At 38.1% G+C, this 15,440-nt stretch overlaps 1 protein-coding gene across 5 annotated transcripts in view; it reads right to left on the minus strand.

Moving 5' to 3' along the window:
• ARFGEF1 (ADP ribosylation factor guanine nucleotide exchange factor 1) overlaps positions 1 to 15,440 on the minus strand; it is a 143,884-nt gene that overhangs the window by 37,629 nt on the left and 90,815 nt on the right. For all 5 annotated transcript variants that reach the window (XM_055116633.3, XM_034966183.4, XM_057303025.2 and 2 more), the window contains 3 exons: positions 4,833 to 4,961; positions 3,409 to 3,567; positions 3,017 to 3,167 (listed from right to left, as the gene is read on the minus strand). In XM_055116633.3, the coding sequence (XP_054972608.1) occupies positions 3,017 to 3,167; positions 3,409 to 3,567; positions 4,833 to 4,961 (439 nt within the window). The remainder of the gene's footprint in view (positions 1 to 3,016; positions 3,168 to 3,408; positions 3,568 to 4,832; positions 4,962 to 15,440) is intronic.

Raw genomic sequence — 15,440 nt, forward strand, 5'->3', positions numbered from 1 at the left:
CACACAACACAAGAGAATAGGGGTGTTAGCTCAAGAAAGGCTTCACGTATGATGAAATACTAATTCAACCTAGACCTAGAAGGATGGTTATGTAGAAAAGAAAGCAGAAAGAAAAGCAATCACAATAGAGAGGGCATATTTAGGTTAAATAAGATTTTTTAAACTATGTGTCATGAATACTCTCTGAACATTTATGTGACAAAGCCATTGAATTTTTAAATGTTAAGGTATCTCTTGAAAGACCAGCATGCAGTCCAGGTGCCATGGCTCGTGCCTCTAGTCCTAGCATTTTGGGAGGCCGAGGTGAGAGGATCACCTGAAGCCAGGAGTTTGAAACCAGCCTGGGCAACATACTGAAATAGGAAAAAAACATAGTGAAAGCCTGGGACAGGCTTTTACTTTAGTAACTTTAATTTAAAAAAAAGTTGAGTCCAAGAGTTCAAGACTGCAGTGACCTATGACCATGCCACTGCACTCCAGCCTCAACAACAGAGTGAGACCTTGTCTTTAAAAAAATAGAAAAAAAAGAATGCATATAATTCAAATCTAATAATTATCTACTATGTATTCTTAATAACTGAAAGTTTCGTATTTCCAAAAAGTGAAAGTACAGACTTTTTTTCTATCAGTCAGAAAGTATGATAAATATATACTCAACCCAGTCAACTTGGTTACATGGAATACTCACGGCAGAGATACCATTAATAAAAGAGGATATGGGCGGGCGCAGTAGCTCACACCTGTAATCCCAGCACTTTGGGAGGCCAAGGCGGGCAGATCACATGAGGTCAGGAGTTCAAGATCAACCTGGCCAACATGGTGAAACCCTGTCTCTACTAAAACAAACAAACAAACAAACAAACAAACAAACAAACAACAAAAAAAATTAGCTAGGTGTGGTGGCACACGCCTGTAATCCCAGCTACTCAAAAGGCTGAGGCAGGAGAATCACTTGAACCCAGGAAGCAGAGGTTGCAGTGAGTTGAGATCGCACCACCGCGCTCCAGCCTGGGTGACAGAGTGAGACTGTGACTCAAAAAAAAAAAAAAAAGATATTAGTTCAAAAATATATATATATATGTATGTATCCACTGTATATGCAGACTAAACTGGCTTGACTGTACCACATCTTCTCCTAGCTTAAATTCTGATGACAACATTCTGCTCCAGAAAGCATCTGCTGTCTGACCTTGGTAGGCACAGGGGGACAAGGGTAGCCATTTGCCACATGGGTTGGCTGGTAACCAACGGGACGGCCCAACGGGAGGGCTCTGCCCAACAGGGGCCAAGTCAACAGACTAGCTCCTTCTAGGATGTGGATTCAAAATGGAGCATGGAGTCAGGACTGAGTAGAGAATGGTGCAGACCAAAAAGAGAAGTACATAACAGAGAAAACCTAAATAAGGCATAAAATAAGTGTTACTGGTCTTGAGAGTGGTCTGGAAGCCTGAACTGTTTTTCATTTCTAGGCCTCAATGCGTGTATCTTTCTGTAAATTCCCTTTTTCTGAAGGGAGAAGACAGTTCATCTCATATCCTTGCAACCTAAGTAGCACAGTACATGAATTAATTTTAATTCATTTTCAAGTATACCAGTAAATATTATCAGCAAGTATCATTATTTCTCGTTTGACTAAAACTTCTAGAAGATATCCCACTGGTGTTTTATTTTTAGTGTAACCTAATTCTGTAGTCCTACTTGCCAAAACTCAGGCCCAGCAATTAACACCTGTCATTATTTTGGCATTCCCACACTCTCTAGGCCTTTTCAAAGTTACTGAGCCAATCAGTGCACATTCACTTCCCTTGCCTGAAAATAGTTTTCATCTGTATCTCATGTTACCCCATGGAGTAATTACAGTTCTAATGTATAAAGTTGGGCTTCTAATCATTGTGCAGGTGCTCAGGTAGTTCTAAATCTTGCTGCTACATCACCAAGGTACCAAGTCTACATCTGCACCTCCCAGACCTTACAATACTATAGCATCTATGCTATCATGGAGGGACAGACTGCATTGCTAGCTGCTTCAGTTGATTACCACTGGGAATTAGTTTTCCCCAGTCCAACTTGAAGCCATATCATGGTCCTGGTTTTTAATTCTTTTCCTATGGATCCTTTATACAGTTTGAAATTCTTTTGGGGTTTCTAAGAATTTTCACTGCTAGCAGCAACAGAGGAATCACTAAAAGATATAAGATTCCTGCTCTAAGTAATGCGTCCAGATTGGTTGGAGGTGGGGGGCTGGGGAGGGATGGACAGAGAATATCTAGAAACTTCGAATATACCAGCCATTATGCTAAGTCCAGTCATATATATTCTTATTTAATCCTAACAATCCTATGATTAGATATTACTTTGTTTGCAAAAGCAGAAATCAAATCTCAGCGAACTAAAGTAACTTACACATAATAAGGAAAAAATACAGAAGAATTCAAACCCAGAAATACTTAAGGTCAAAGTCTAATAAACTCTGTTTCTTCCCTGGTGGAACTCCTTCCATTTATGACTAAAAAATGTATTGCTTTTCATTCTTCTCTATCCATTTTTGCTAATGTTTTCTTTTGTTCTACTGGGTTAAATGTGGAAGTTCCTGGTCATATTGAGCGCATGGGGAGCCATGGGGAGAGGTTTCATACTGGCAGAAAGGCTGGTTAGGCCTGCTCATTGCTTTAACAATTCTGAATGTGAATGCTTTCTCCAGTTGCCCCATCTATTACCTGATACCAGCTTTCACACATTCAAGTTACCTGCTTATTTTTAAAAGCAGGTAATTTAAAAACTCCACAGACTGTATCCTTCTCCAACAACCAGAGAGAAGCCTGAAACTAAGGGTCATTTAATGTTGCAAACCAGACCAGGCAAAAAAGATTTAGTTCCTTAGTCATCTTGCTTTTTCTCATAAGGTTAGACAAAAGGCATTTTATCTTCTCCTTCTAATTATATTTCATTACTACAATAAAGTGACTTATAATGAGGAAGTTAAAAACAATTTTTGATACTTTGTAAAAATTCTCACCTAGCCCTAAACCCACAAATTCATCAGGAGCCTGATCTTTTGTTCCAGTAAGAGATCCTTCTCTCCCTCGCACTGTTCCAGAAATGTATCGAGGTTTCACTCCAGTTCCTATAAGCTGTGCCAGCTCCAACTGACTGATGCACTTCAGAATCTTAATTACAAAAAGGAAAAAAATGTTAAATTCCATGTTAAAAATATCTTCAAAAAGATTTAAATATATGCAGCCAGGATTTAAACACAGACTACATTATAGATTATTTTAAAAAGCTAAACGTACTTATTCGAAATGTACTAATTTTCTCCCCTAACATTTAGGCATGTCAATGATGGACTATTTAGCATTAGCTCATTTTATAAACCAAATTGCAAAGTTGAAAATAAAGTGCTTATACCTCATGCCATGAATTTCCTAAATAATTTCCATCTGTATGAGCCACTGTGATAAGTGTTTTTATTGTGTCAATGTTCTTCTGTTTCATTTCAGTAATACCGGAACTCACTGTGAGTAAGGTAAATCTTGCTAGTGCCTGGACATATGCATCTCTCTCCAGCTATAAAAAAGAGAAAAGTATATTTACACAGTTCTAAATAGAGCAGATTGATTAATTCCCCACCAACAAACTCTGTTTACTTGTTCAGTAAGATTTTGTTGTTTTTTTTTTTAATTTATTTATTAATTTTTGAGACAGTCTCACCCTGTCGCCCAGGCTGGGGTTCAATGGCGCAATCTCAGCTCACTGCGACCTCCGCCTCCCAGGTTCACATGATTCTTCTGCCTCAGCCTCCCGAGTAGCTGGGATTACAGGCGCCCACTACCATGCCAAGCTAATTTTTTGTATCTTTAGTAGAGACGGGGTTTCACCATGTTGGCCAGGCTGGTCTCGAACTCCTGATCTTGTGATCTGCCCGCCTCGACCTCCCAAAGTGCTGGGATTACAGGCGTGAGCCACCGTGCCTGGCCCTCCTTTCCCTTTCTTTTGCCTATTAAACCTCCACTCCTAAACTCGTAAGTTCAGTAACTTGTAAGTTTAGTAAGTTTTACTTGTCATGAATTACATATAATTCCACAAGTTTTTTATTTTCATTCATTTTAAGATGATGCATGAAGCAGAAACGACATACATTTCTAAAATCCAAAGGCCGTGGTGGTGTCAAATTGAGATTTTTAGTGATAACCAATGAATTCATACAGTAAAAAAAAAAATTCATTAAGCACTTTTGTTTTGATTACTAGATTAGCAAAAACATGATTTATACATTTGCTCATTTTCTCCACAGCTACGCTATACTTTTTGCAAGCCATTAGCATTTATAATTAAATGTTGAATGAATTTTTCTTTTTTTAAAAGTTCCTCAAAGCATATAAATTACTAGAAAGGACTTCTTTCATGAAAATTATGTATTCAATATTTACATGTCTTAAAGATAACCTGTTCTTAGGCTTAAGTTATGAAATCATATAAAATATATACAACCTTGTATATAAACTATGATTCAACAAGATATTTTATTCGTTTAAACAAGATGTTCAAATTAACATAGGAATTCAAAGTCTTGAAAACTTTCTGTATAGTCTTCAATAGAGAAAAAAAACTGTAACCAAAGTTATAATGATAAACTTAGACAGATCAGTATAGAACTACCCCTTCTATAACAGCTTCTCAGAAGCTTAAACATTAAGATTCATTTAAATTCCATCATAAACTTGAAATTAGTTTTTAATGTCACACATAAACAATTATTGTAATTTAAACTATAGTAATGGCATAGGTAATTAATGTTCCAAACTGGCTACAAAGACAAAATTCTCTGTTACCTGAATGCTGAAAATGCATGCAATTCTGATTGCACATCTTATACCTTCCAGGCAAAGAGAGGCTACTTCAGTATCATCACAATCTTGTAGACCCACACTGAATGCAGCCAGAAAAGGCGTCCAAGCCAACTACAAAAATTAAAAATTGTATTTTAATTAAAGATTATGATAACACATTAATATTTCTCAAAGCTTTTAGACAATACAAGTTCTGAAAAAAAGAAATGAAATTCTTGGCAGTTATCTAGAAAGCTTTCTTAAACAAAGGAGGAAAACTATATAATGCTGCCTGGGCTTGAATAAATGGGAGAGCAAAATAATACATTCAACAGAGGACCTTAGGCATATTTTAAGAACTGTACCTATAAATTATTCACATCAATTAAAAAATGGAAATAATCAATATTCATAAAAATATTAGTTTTACCCGACTTCAGAACTCCTTTCTCTTTGTAAGCTTTGTCTCTTGCAATATTTCACACTATTTCCAGTAAGATCCTGTTAATCATTTTCCTACTTGCAACAAACATTATTATCTTTTCTTTAAGCCCATTCCCTGAACATCATTTAGCCTAATTTTTAAAAAATAGTTAAATATTTTACATTGAGACATCAGTGATATTTCTGGTTTCCAGTTGGACAATATTTAAAAAGTAGTTCAATAAAATACTTCCTCATTATACACTGTGGAAGACAACAAATACTTACTGAAATTTTACTATCAAAACTTTGAATCCTGAATGAAGTTACAATATAAAGCAAAAAAGACGCTACTTTTTGGCCACTGAAAATTCTAATAAAATACATAACCTTGAAATGTCTCATGTGAAAGTATTCAACTGCTTTTAAGTGGTCATCGTAAAGAAAAACTATATAGCCATATAGCCATGAAGATGAAAAATGTTTCTATCAGTGCGCTATAGAAATTACAATCGAATTTCTAAAAGATCTATAAAGCATTTAGCATTACTAAGGAAAACAATTACCCAGAGCTTTGTTTCTAAACTTCAGAAAGTTGAGAAGTAAACATTTATAATCTCTAAACAAAAAAAACATAAGTCATAGAACCTAGGTTCTAGTCTCAGCTCTGCCACTTATTTAATCTCTCTGAACCTCACTTTTCTTCATCTATTATATTTGAACTGCCACTACAGAGAGAAGCTGAGAGAAACATAAGTGCCGTACTTCTAAACTACAAAGTACCATATGACAGCAATAACTTACACATTCTGTGGAGAAACAGTGTATCTATTTGGAAGCCTGTGTTATATTTTATACAAGAAGAGATACAAACGGTTCTTAAGGCAGTGAAAAAAAAAATGTTTAACTCCTTTACAAATCAAAGACAATGATTCCTCCTATCAAATTACAACTAAATAATACCCAGGCAATAGTTAAACTGTGCTCTCATAACTGTACGAACCTTTGTGGAACACAGTTTGGCAATACATTAAAAAGTTCTTAAAAATGGATAATATGCAGGAACAAGAGGGCCAAAAAGAGAGCTCCACCAATCATCCCCCATGCAGGAACACCAAATTTAACAACTATCTACACACACAAAAAAACACCTTCATAAGAACCAAGAAACAGGTGAGCACTCACAGTAGCTGGTTTTAACTTAGTATCACTGAAAGGGACACTGAAGAGGGTAGGAAAGACAGTCTTAAATCCCAACGCCATCCCTCCCCCGTCTCCCATCAGCGGCCCTATGCTGCAGAGAGAAAATCTGTGTACTTGGGAGAGGGACAGTGCAGCAACTGTGAGACTTTACATTGAACTCAGTGCCATCCTGTCACAGTAGAAAGCAAAACTGAGCTGAACTGAGCTGATGCCCACCCACAGAGGAAGCATTCAGACGAGCCACAGCCAGACAGGCATCACCCATCCTAGCAGGAGGAACCTGAGTTCCAGCAAGGCACACCAGCATGGACTAAAATGTTCTGGGGCCCTAAATAAACCTGAAAGTCAGTCTAGGCCACAAGGACTGCAACTCCTAGGCAAGGCCTAGCTGTGCTGGGCTTGGAGGCAGTGGACGTGGGGGATACACAACCTGAGACACCAGCTAGAGTGGCTAAGGGAGTGCTGGCATCACCCCTCCCCCAAGCATAGCTTGTAGCTCCAAAACAGACTCCCTTCTTATACTTAAGGAAAGGAGAGGGAAGAATAAAGAGGACTTTGTCTTGCATCTCTAAAACCAGCTCAGCCACAGCAGGACAGGGCACCAGGCAGAGGTGTGAGGCCTCCTTTCCAGGCCCTAGCTCTGATTTCTAGACACATCCTAGGCCAGAAGGGAACCCACTGCCTTGAAGGGAATGGCCCAGTCCTCACAGGATCCCTTATTTGCTGACTAAAGAGCCCCTGGGCCCTGAATAGCCAGAGTGATATCCAGATAGTACACTGTGGGACTCGGGTGAGACTCAGTGCATTCCCAGCTGTGGTGGCTATGGGGAGGGACTCCTTCTTCTTGCAGAGGAAAAAGTAAAGGGACTTTGTCTTGCACTTTAGGTACCAGCTTGGCCACAGAAGGGTAGAGCAATAAGTGGGCTCTTGGAGACCTTATTCCAGGCCTTGGCTCTGGGATGGCATTTCTGCACCAGCCCTGGGCCAGAGGGAAGCCCACTGCCCTGAAGGGTGAGTCCCGGCCTGGCAGCATTCAAGACAAGCTCACGAGAGAGCCCTTGGCCCTTGTGAACATCAGCAGTAGCTTGGCAGTACTCCCCGTGGGCCTGTGGTGGTGACGGCCACGGGCTAAGGCTCCTCTGCCTGTGAAAAGGGGAGGGAAGAGTGGGAAGGACTGTGTCTTATAGTTTGAGTGCCAGCTCAGCTGCAGTAGAATTGAACACCAGGTAGATTCCTAAGGTTTCTGACTCATGTCCCTGGCTCCAAGATAGTATCTCTGGACCTGCCTGGAACCTGGGGGGTAATCCAGAGAATTCTTCTGAATGTTATTTAAGACCACTAAGGTGATACCTCTATGAGTCTGCAAGAACTACAGAGTCTGCAAGTAACCCACCGTTACTGGACTTGGGGTGTCCCCTAAAGCAGATATGGCATGGATCACAATACTCAAGTATATTAGTCCATTCTCAAGCTGCTAATAAAGACATACCCAACACTGTGTAATTTATAAAGAAAAACAGGCTTAATGGACTCAGTTCCATGTGGCTGAGAGGCCTCACAATCATAGTGGAAGGCAAGGAGGAGCAAAGTCATGTCTTACATAGCAGCAGGCAAGAGACAGCTTGTGTGGGGGAACTCCCCTTTATAAAACCATCGGCTCTCATGAGACTCATTCACTATCACAAGAACAGCACGGGAAAAGACCTGCCCCCATGATTCAATTACCTCCCACTGGGTCTCTCTCATGACACATGGGAATTATGGGAGCTACAACTCAAGACAGGTAAGGATATAGCCAAACCGTATCATCAAGTCCTTTTGAATACCTAGAAAGCCTTCCCAAGAAGGATGGGTACAAACAAGCCCAGAATGAGAAGACTACAATAAACACCTAATTACTCAAAGCCCAGACATCATTGAACATCTGTAAGTATCAAGACTATCCAGGAAAGCACGACCTCACCAAACGAACTAAATACCAGGGACCAATCCTGGAGAAAGAGATATATGTGACCTTTCTGACAGAGAATTCAAAAGAGCTGTTTTGAGGAAACTCAAATAAATTCAAGGTAACACAGAAGAAATTCAGAATTCCATCAGATAAATTTTTAAAAGGATTAAAATAATAATAAAAAAAATCAAACAAAATTCCACAGTTGAAAAATGCAGGCCAGGCGTGGTGGCTCACGCCTGTAATCCCAGCACTTTGGGAGGCCGAGGTGGGTGGATCATCTGAGATCAGGAGTTTTGAGACCAGCCTGGCCAACATGACAAAACCCTGTCTCTACTAAAAATACAAAAATCAGCCAGACATGGTGGCAGGTGCCTGGAATCCAAGCTACTCAGGAGGCTGAGGCAGAGAGAATTGCTTGAACCTGGGAGGCGGAGGTTGCAATGAGCCGGGATCATGCCACTGCATGACAAAGCGAGACTCCACCTCAAAAAAAAAAAAAAAAAAAAAAAAAGCAATCGACGTACTGAGTCTCTCGTCTCTCTCTCTCTGTTGTTGTTGTTGTTTTTTTGAGGATCTCACTCTGTTACTCAGGCTGGAGTGAAGTGACATCACAGCTCACCGCAACCTCCACCTCCCAGGCTCAAGCAATCCTCCCACCTCAGCTTTCCTAGTAGCTGGAACCACAGGCACAAGCCACTATACCTGGCTAATTTTTGTAGAGACGGGGCTTCGCCATGTTGCCTAGACTGGTCTCAAACTCCTGGGCTCAAGTGATCTGCCCACTTCAGCCTCCTAAAGTGTTGGGATTACAGGCATAAACCACGGTTCCCAGCCCCATAAGTCTCTTAATAGCAGAACTGATCAAGCAGAAGAAAGAATTACTAAGCGTGAAGACAGGCTATCTGAAAAAAATACAGTCAGAAGAGACAAAAGAAAAAAGAATGAAGCACACCTATAAAATCTGGAAAATAGCTTTAAAAGGGCAATTCTAAAAGTTATTGGTCTTCAAAGAGGCAGAGAAAGAGATAGAGGTAGAAAGTTTATTCAAAGGGATAACAACAGAGAACTCCCCAAACCTAGATAAAAATAACAGTATCCAGTACAAGAAGGTTATAGAACATCAAACAAATGTAACCCAAAGACAATTACCTCAAGGCTTTTTAATAATTAAACTCACAAAGGTCAAAGATAAAGGATCCTAAAAGCAACAAGAGAAAAGAAACAAATAACATACAATGAAGCTCCAATATGTCTGGCAGCAGACTATTCAGTGGAAACCACACAGGCCAGGATACAGTGGTATGACATATTTAAAGTGCTTATGGAAAAAAACTTTTACCTGAAAATAGTACATATCTGGTGAAACTATCCTTTAAACATGAAAGAGAAATAATTTCCCAGACAAATGAAAGCTGAGGGATTTCATCAACACCAGACATGTCCTGCATGAAATGCTAAAGGGAGTACTTCAATCAGAAAAAGGACATTAATGAGTAAGAAGAAATCATCTAAAAGTACACAACTCACTGGTTATAAAAAGTACACAGAAAAATATAGTATTATAACACTGTGTAACTGTGGACATGTAAAATACTCTTAAGTAGAAAGACAGAAAGATGACCCACAGCTTTTCAAGACACAGGCAGTACAATAAGGTATAAACAAAAACAACAAAAGGTTAAAAAGCAGGGGAACAAAGTTAAAGTGTAGAGTTATTAGTTTTATTTTTGCTTGTTTATTTGTTTATGCAAGCAGTGTTATCAGCTTAAAATAATGGGTTATAAGATAGTACTTGCAAGCCTCATGGTAACCTCAAACCAAAAAAACCTATAATGAATAAACAAAAAATAAAAAGTAAGAAATTAAATCAAACCATCAGAGACAATAACCTTCACTAAAAGGAAGACAGGAAAGAAGGAAAGAAAGAAGAAAAGACCACAAAACAACGAGAAAATAACAAAATTGGAAGAGTAAGTCTTTATCAATAGTCACACTGAATATACATAGGCTAAACTCTTCAATAAAAAGATACATAGTGGCTGAATGAACAAAAACACAAGCCCCAATGATCTGTTGTGTACATGAGACACACTTCACCTGTAATGATACAAACCGACTGAAAATAAAGGGATGGAAAAAGATATTCCATGCAAATGGAAAGCAAAAAAGAGCAGGAGTAGCTATACTTGTATCAGAAAAAACATATTTCAAGACAAAAACTAGGAAGAGACAAAGCCAATATGCAATGATAAAGAGGTCAATTCAGCAAGAGGATACAGCAATTGTGTGTGGATGTGTGTGTGTGTGTGTATATATAGATATGCACACCCAGCACTGCACCCAAATATATAAAGCAAATATTATTAGAGCTAAAGACAGAGACAGACTCCAATACAGTAACAGCTGGAGACTTCAACACCTCATTTTCCATATTGGACAGACCTTCCAGCAGATCAACAAAGAAACATCAGATTTAATCTGCACTACAGAACAAATGGATCTAACAGATATTTACAGAATATTTCATCCAATGGCAGTAGCATACACATTCTTTTCCTCAGCACATGGATCATTCTAGAGGACAGACCATATGTTAGGACTCAAAACAAATCTGAAAACACTTCAAAAAAGTGAATCTGAAGCCTCTTTCTGGTACAATGGAATAAAACTAGAAATCAGTAACAAGAATAATTTTAGAAACAATACGAACACATGAAAATTAAAGAATATGCTCCTGAATGACCAGTGGGTCAATGAAGAAATTAAGAAGGAAATTGAAAAATTTATTGAAACAAATGATAATGAAGACACAACGTACCCAAACCTATGGAATATAGTGAAAGTAGTCCTAAGAGCAAATTTTATAGCTGTTAGTGTCTACATCAAAAAAGAAGAAAAACTCCAAATAAACAATCTAATGATGTTTCTTAAAGAACTAGAAAAGCAAGAGCAAATCAAACCCAAAATTAGTAGAAGAAAATAAAGATCAGAGCACAAATGAATGAAATTTAAATTTTAAAAATACAAAACATCAACAAAACAAAAAGTTGGTTTTCTGAAATGATAGATAAACTTGACAAACCTTAACCAAGACTAAGAAAAAAAGACTGAAGACACAAATAAATAAAATTAGAGATGAAAAAGGAGACATTACAACTGATACCACAGATATTCAAAGGATTCTTAGTGGCTACTCTGAGCAACTACATGCCGGTAAACTGGAAAATCTAAAGGAAATGGATAAATTCCTAGACACATAGAATCTATGAAGATTGAACCAAGAAGAAATTCAAAACCTGAACAGACCAATAACAAGCAATGAGATCAAAGCCATAATAAAAAGTCTCTCAGCAAAAGAAAGCGTGAAATCTGATGGCTTCACTGCTAAATTCTACCAAACATTTAAAGAACTAATACCAATCCTATTCAAACTATTCTGAGAAACAGAGTAGGAAGGAATATTTCCAAATTCATTCTACAAGGCCAGTATTACCCTGATACCACAACCAGACAAAGACACATTAAAAAAAAAATTGCAGGCCAATATCACTGATGAATATTGATGCAAAAATCCTCAACAAAATACCAGCAAACCAAATTCAACAACACATTTAAAAGATTATTCATCATGACCAAGTGGGATTTATCCCAGGGATGCAAGGATGGTTCAACATACACAAATTAATCAATGTGATACACCATATCAACAGAATGAAAGACAATACCATACGATCATTTCAATTGATTGAAAAAGCATTTGATAAAAACTCTCAAAGAAGTAGGTATAGAAGGAATATTCCTCAACATAATGAAAGCCACATACAACAGACCACAGCCAGTATTGTACTGAAAAGGGGAAAACAGAAAGCCCTTCCTGTAAGGTCTGAAACACAACAAGGATGCCTACTTTCACCACTGTTATTCAACAAAGTACTGAAAGAACCAGCTGGAGGAATCAGAAAAGAGAAAGAAAGAAAAGACACCCGAACTTGAAAGGAAGAAGTCAAATTATCTATTTGCAGGTGATACGATCTTATATTTGGAAAAGCCTGAACGCTCTACCAAAGAACTATTAGAACTGATAAATTCAGTAAAGCTGCAGGATACAAAAATCAACATACAAAATTCAGTAGCATTTCTATTTGACAACAGTGAACAATCTGAGAAAGAAATTTTAAAAATTAACCAAAGACGTGAAAGATCCCTACAATGAAAACTACAGAACAGTGATGAAAGAAACTGAAGAGGACACCAGAAAAATTGAAAGATATTTTATGTTTATGGATTAGAAGAATCAATATTGCTAAAATGTCCATATTACCCAAAGCAATCTATAGAATACCATGACATTCTTCAGAGAAATAGAAAAAAAAAAATCCTACAATTTATATGGAATCAAAAAAGACCCAGAATAGCCAAAGCTATCCTGAGCAAAAAGTACAAAACTGAAGAAATCACATTACCTGCCTTCAAGTTATACTACAGAGCTATAGTAGCCAAAATGGCACAGTACTGGCATCAAAAGAGATATGTAGATCACTGGAACAGAATAGAGAACCCAAAAATGAATCCATACATCTAGTGAATTCATTTTTGACAAAGGAACCAAGAACATACATTGGGAGAAAGGACAGTCTCTTCAATAAACAGTGCTGGGAAAACTGGATATCCATATACAAACGAATGAAACTAGACTCCTTTATCTTGCCATATACAAAAATCAGATCAAAATGGATTAAAAACTTACATCTAAGACCTCAAACTATGAAACTACCATAAGAAAACATTGAGGATACTCTAGGACATTAAGCTGGGCAAAGATTTCTTGAGAATACCCCACAATCACAGGTAACCAAAGTAAAAATGGACAAAAGGACACATCAAGTTAAAAAGCTTCTGCAAAGCAAAGGAAACAATCAACAAAGTGAAGAAACATCCCACAAAATAGTGGTTCTCATTGTGCAGCTCAGAGAAGGTGCAATACTCTCCAGCTCCACCATTACCATTACTATAAATAATGTTTGTAAAATTCATACCTAGTAAGCAATTTAGGACGGTCATGCCTGCTTACAGGTGTTATTTGTCTGTTGAAACTAGTCTACAGATTGTTTCATGAATGCTTTGTCAAATTATGACAAAGTGCAATAATGTTTGAAGACTACAAGTGACACTGTATCTTGTTTCTAATAAGATAAACTTTTTTTTGTCTTTGCTTTATCTTAAAAAGTTTATATCCCTTAATATTATACATTGCATTCCAGGAATATATCATTCATTCCTTCCACCCAGCCAATGTTTATTCATTGAGTACTTAACACAAGCCAGGAACTATGGTTGATGTTGGGACAAGTGAAGAGATGTAGTTCCTTATCTCGTACATGTATATAAATAATGTATATACAGACAGTTCCCAACTTACAATGGTTCAACTTACCATTTTTTGACTTTACAATATATTCATACAACTATTGTTTTTCATTTTCAGTACAGTATTCAATAAATTACATGAGATATTCAGTACTGTAGCATAAAACAGGCTTTGTGTTAGATGATTTTGCCCACCTGTAGGCTAAGGTAAGTATCCTGGGCATGTTCAAGGCAGGCAAGGCTAAGCTATAATGTTCTGTAGGTTAGGTGTATTAAATACATTTTCCACTTAAACAATGGGTTTATTGAGACATAATCCCATCGTAAGTCGAGGAGCATACAAGTCTGCACACAGATAGGCAGATATACAGATAGACAGACGGATAGATAAATCTATAGATATACTGAAGGAAAGGCATAGAATATTACGAATTAGGGACCTAGTTTAGATTAGAGGGGACAGTGCAGAACTCTCAGAGAGGGTGATATTTATTTTTATTTTTATTTTTCAGACAGAGTCTCACTCTGTCACCCAGGCTGGAGTGCAGTGGCCTGATCTTGGCTCACTGCAACCTCTGCCTCCCAGGTTCAAGCAATTCTCCTGCCTCAGCATTCAAGTACCTGGGACTACAGGTGCATGCCACCAAGCCTGGCTAATTTTTGTACTTTTAGTAGAGATGGGGTTTCACCTTGTTGGTCAGCCTGGTCTTGAACTCCTGACCTGAAGCAATCCACCCACCTCGGCCTCCCAAAATGCTGGGAATACAGGCATAAGCCACCGTGCCTGGCTGAGAGGGTGATATTTAAACTGGAAACTACTCAGGCAAAGAAGGAAAGAACATTCTAGACAAAGGACATACCTCATATGAATGCCCTGAAGAGAAAATAATTTAAGATGTTCTAGAAACCAAAAGAATGCTGGTGTGAGTGCAGCATAGTAAGAAACAGAAGAGATCTAGCGATGGAATTGGAGAGGCAAGTGGAGCCAGGTCACAGAAAGTCTACAGACACTATGGGTGTGTCAGGTTTCATGGTATCATGCAAAGCCAATAAAAAGCTTCAAGTAAGAAGCTGGCATTTCATTTGGTATTTTAAAAAGATCACTCCGGTCTCTATAAATGGGTAAGAGGAGTGAAAAAGTAGACATGAAGATGCCTGTTAGGAGAATGCCACAGTAATCTGAGGGAGAAATGAGGGTGTCTGCAGTAGCTTAATGGTAGCAGAAATGGCACTGAGGGAAAAGATTCTTAATTCTAGCCTGGAGGATGTTTAAATAAACTACAACAAATCCAGAGAACAGATCATAAAAGCTCACTCTCATCTCGTGATTCTTCATCAACGTTTAGAAATAGTGTATCACATGGACCTTGAAGAAGAGGTAGGAGTAATTACAAAATTTTGGAGCTAAAAGGAAGCACAAGAATCCTGTAGTCATCTTTTACTACCCACACATACGTGTAGTTAGAATCAGAGTGAGCATTGGATTATGATCTTTAGCCTCCACAGACCACCTTGCCATATGGTCTCATGAACAGGAATATACTTTACCCACTTCCTCTTTTCAAACTTAACTAGACACTACTCCACTTTGCTACAACCCTTGTAGTAATGCACTGCTTACTCACTCTGGAATTTGGAGAAAGGATAGAGAATGAAGAAGGAAT

This window comes from Pan paniscus, chromosome 7 (assembly GCF_029289425.2).
Source record: "Pan paniscus chromosome 7, NHGRI_mPanPan1-v2.0_pri, whole genome shotgun sequence".
In the NCBI taxonomy this organism is placed as follows: domain Eukaryota; kingdom Metazoa; phylum Chordata; class Mammalia; order Primates; family Hominidae; genus Pan; species Pan paniscus.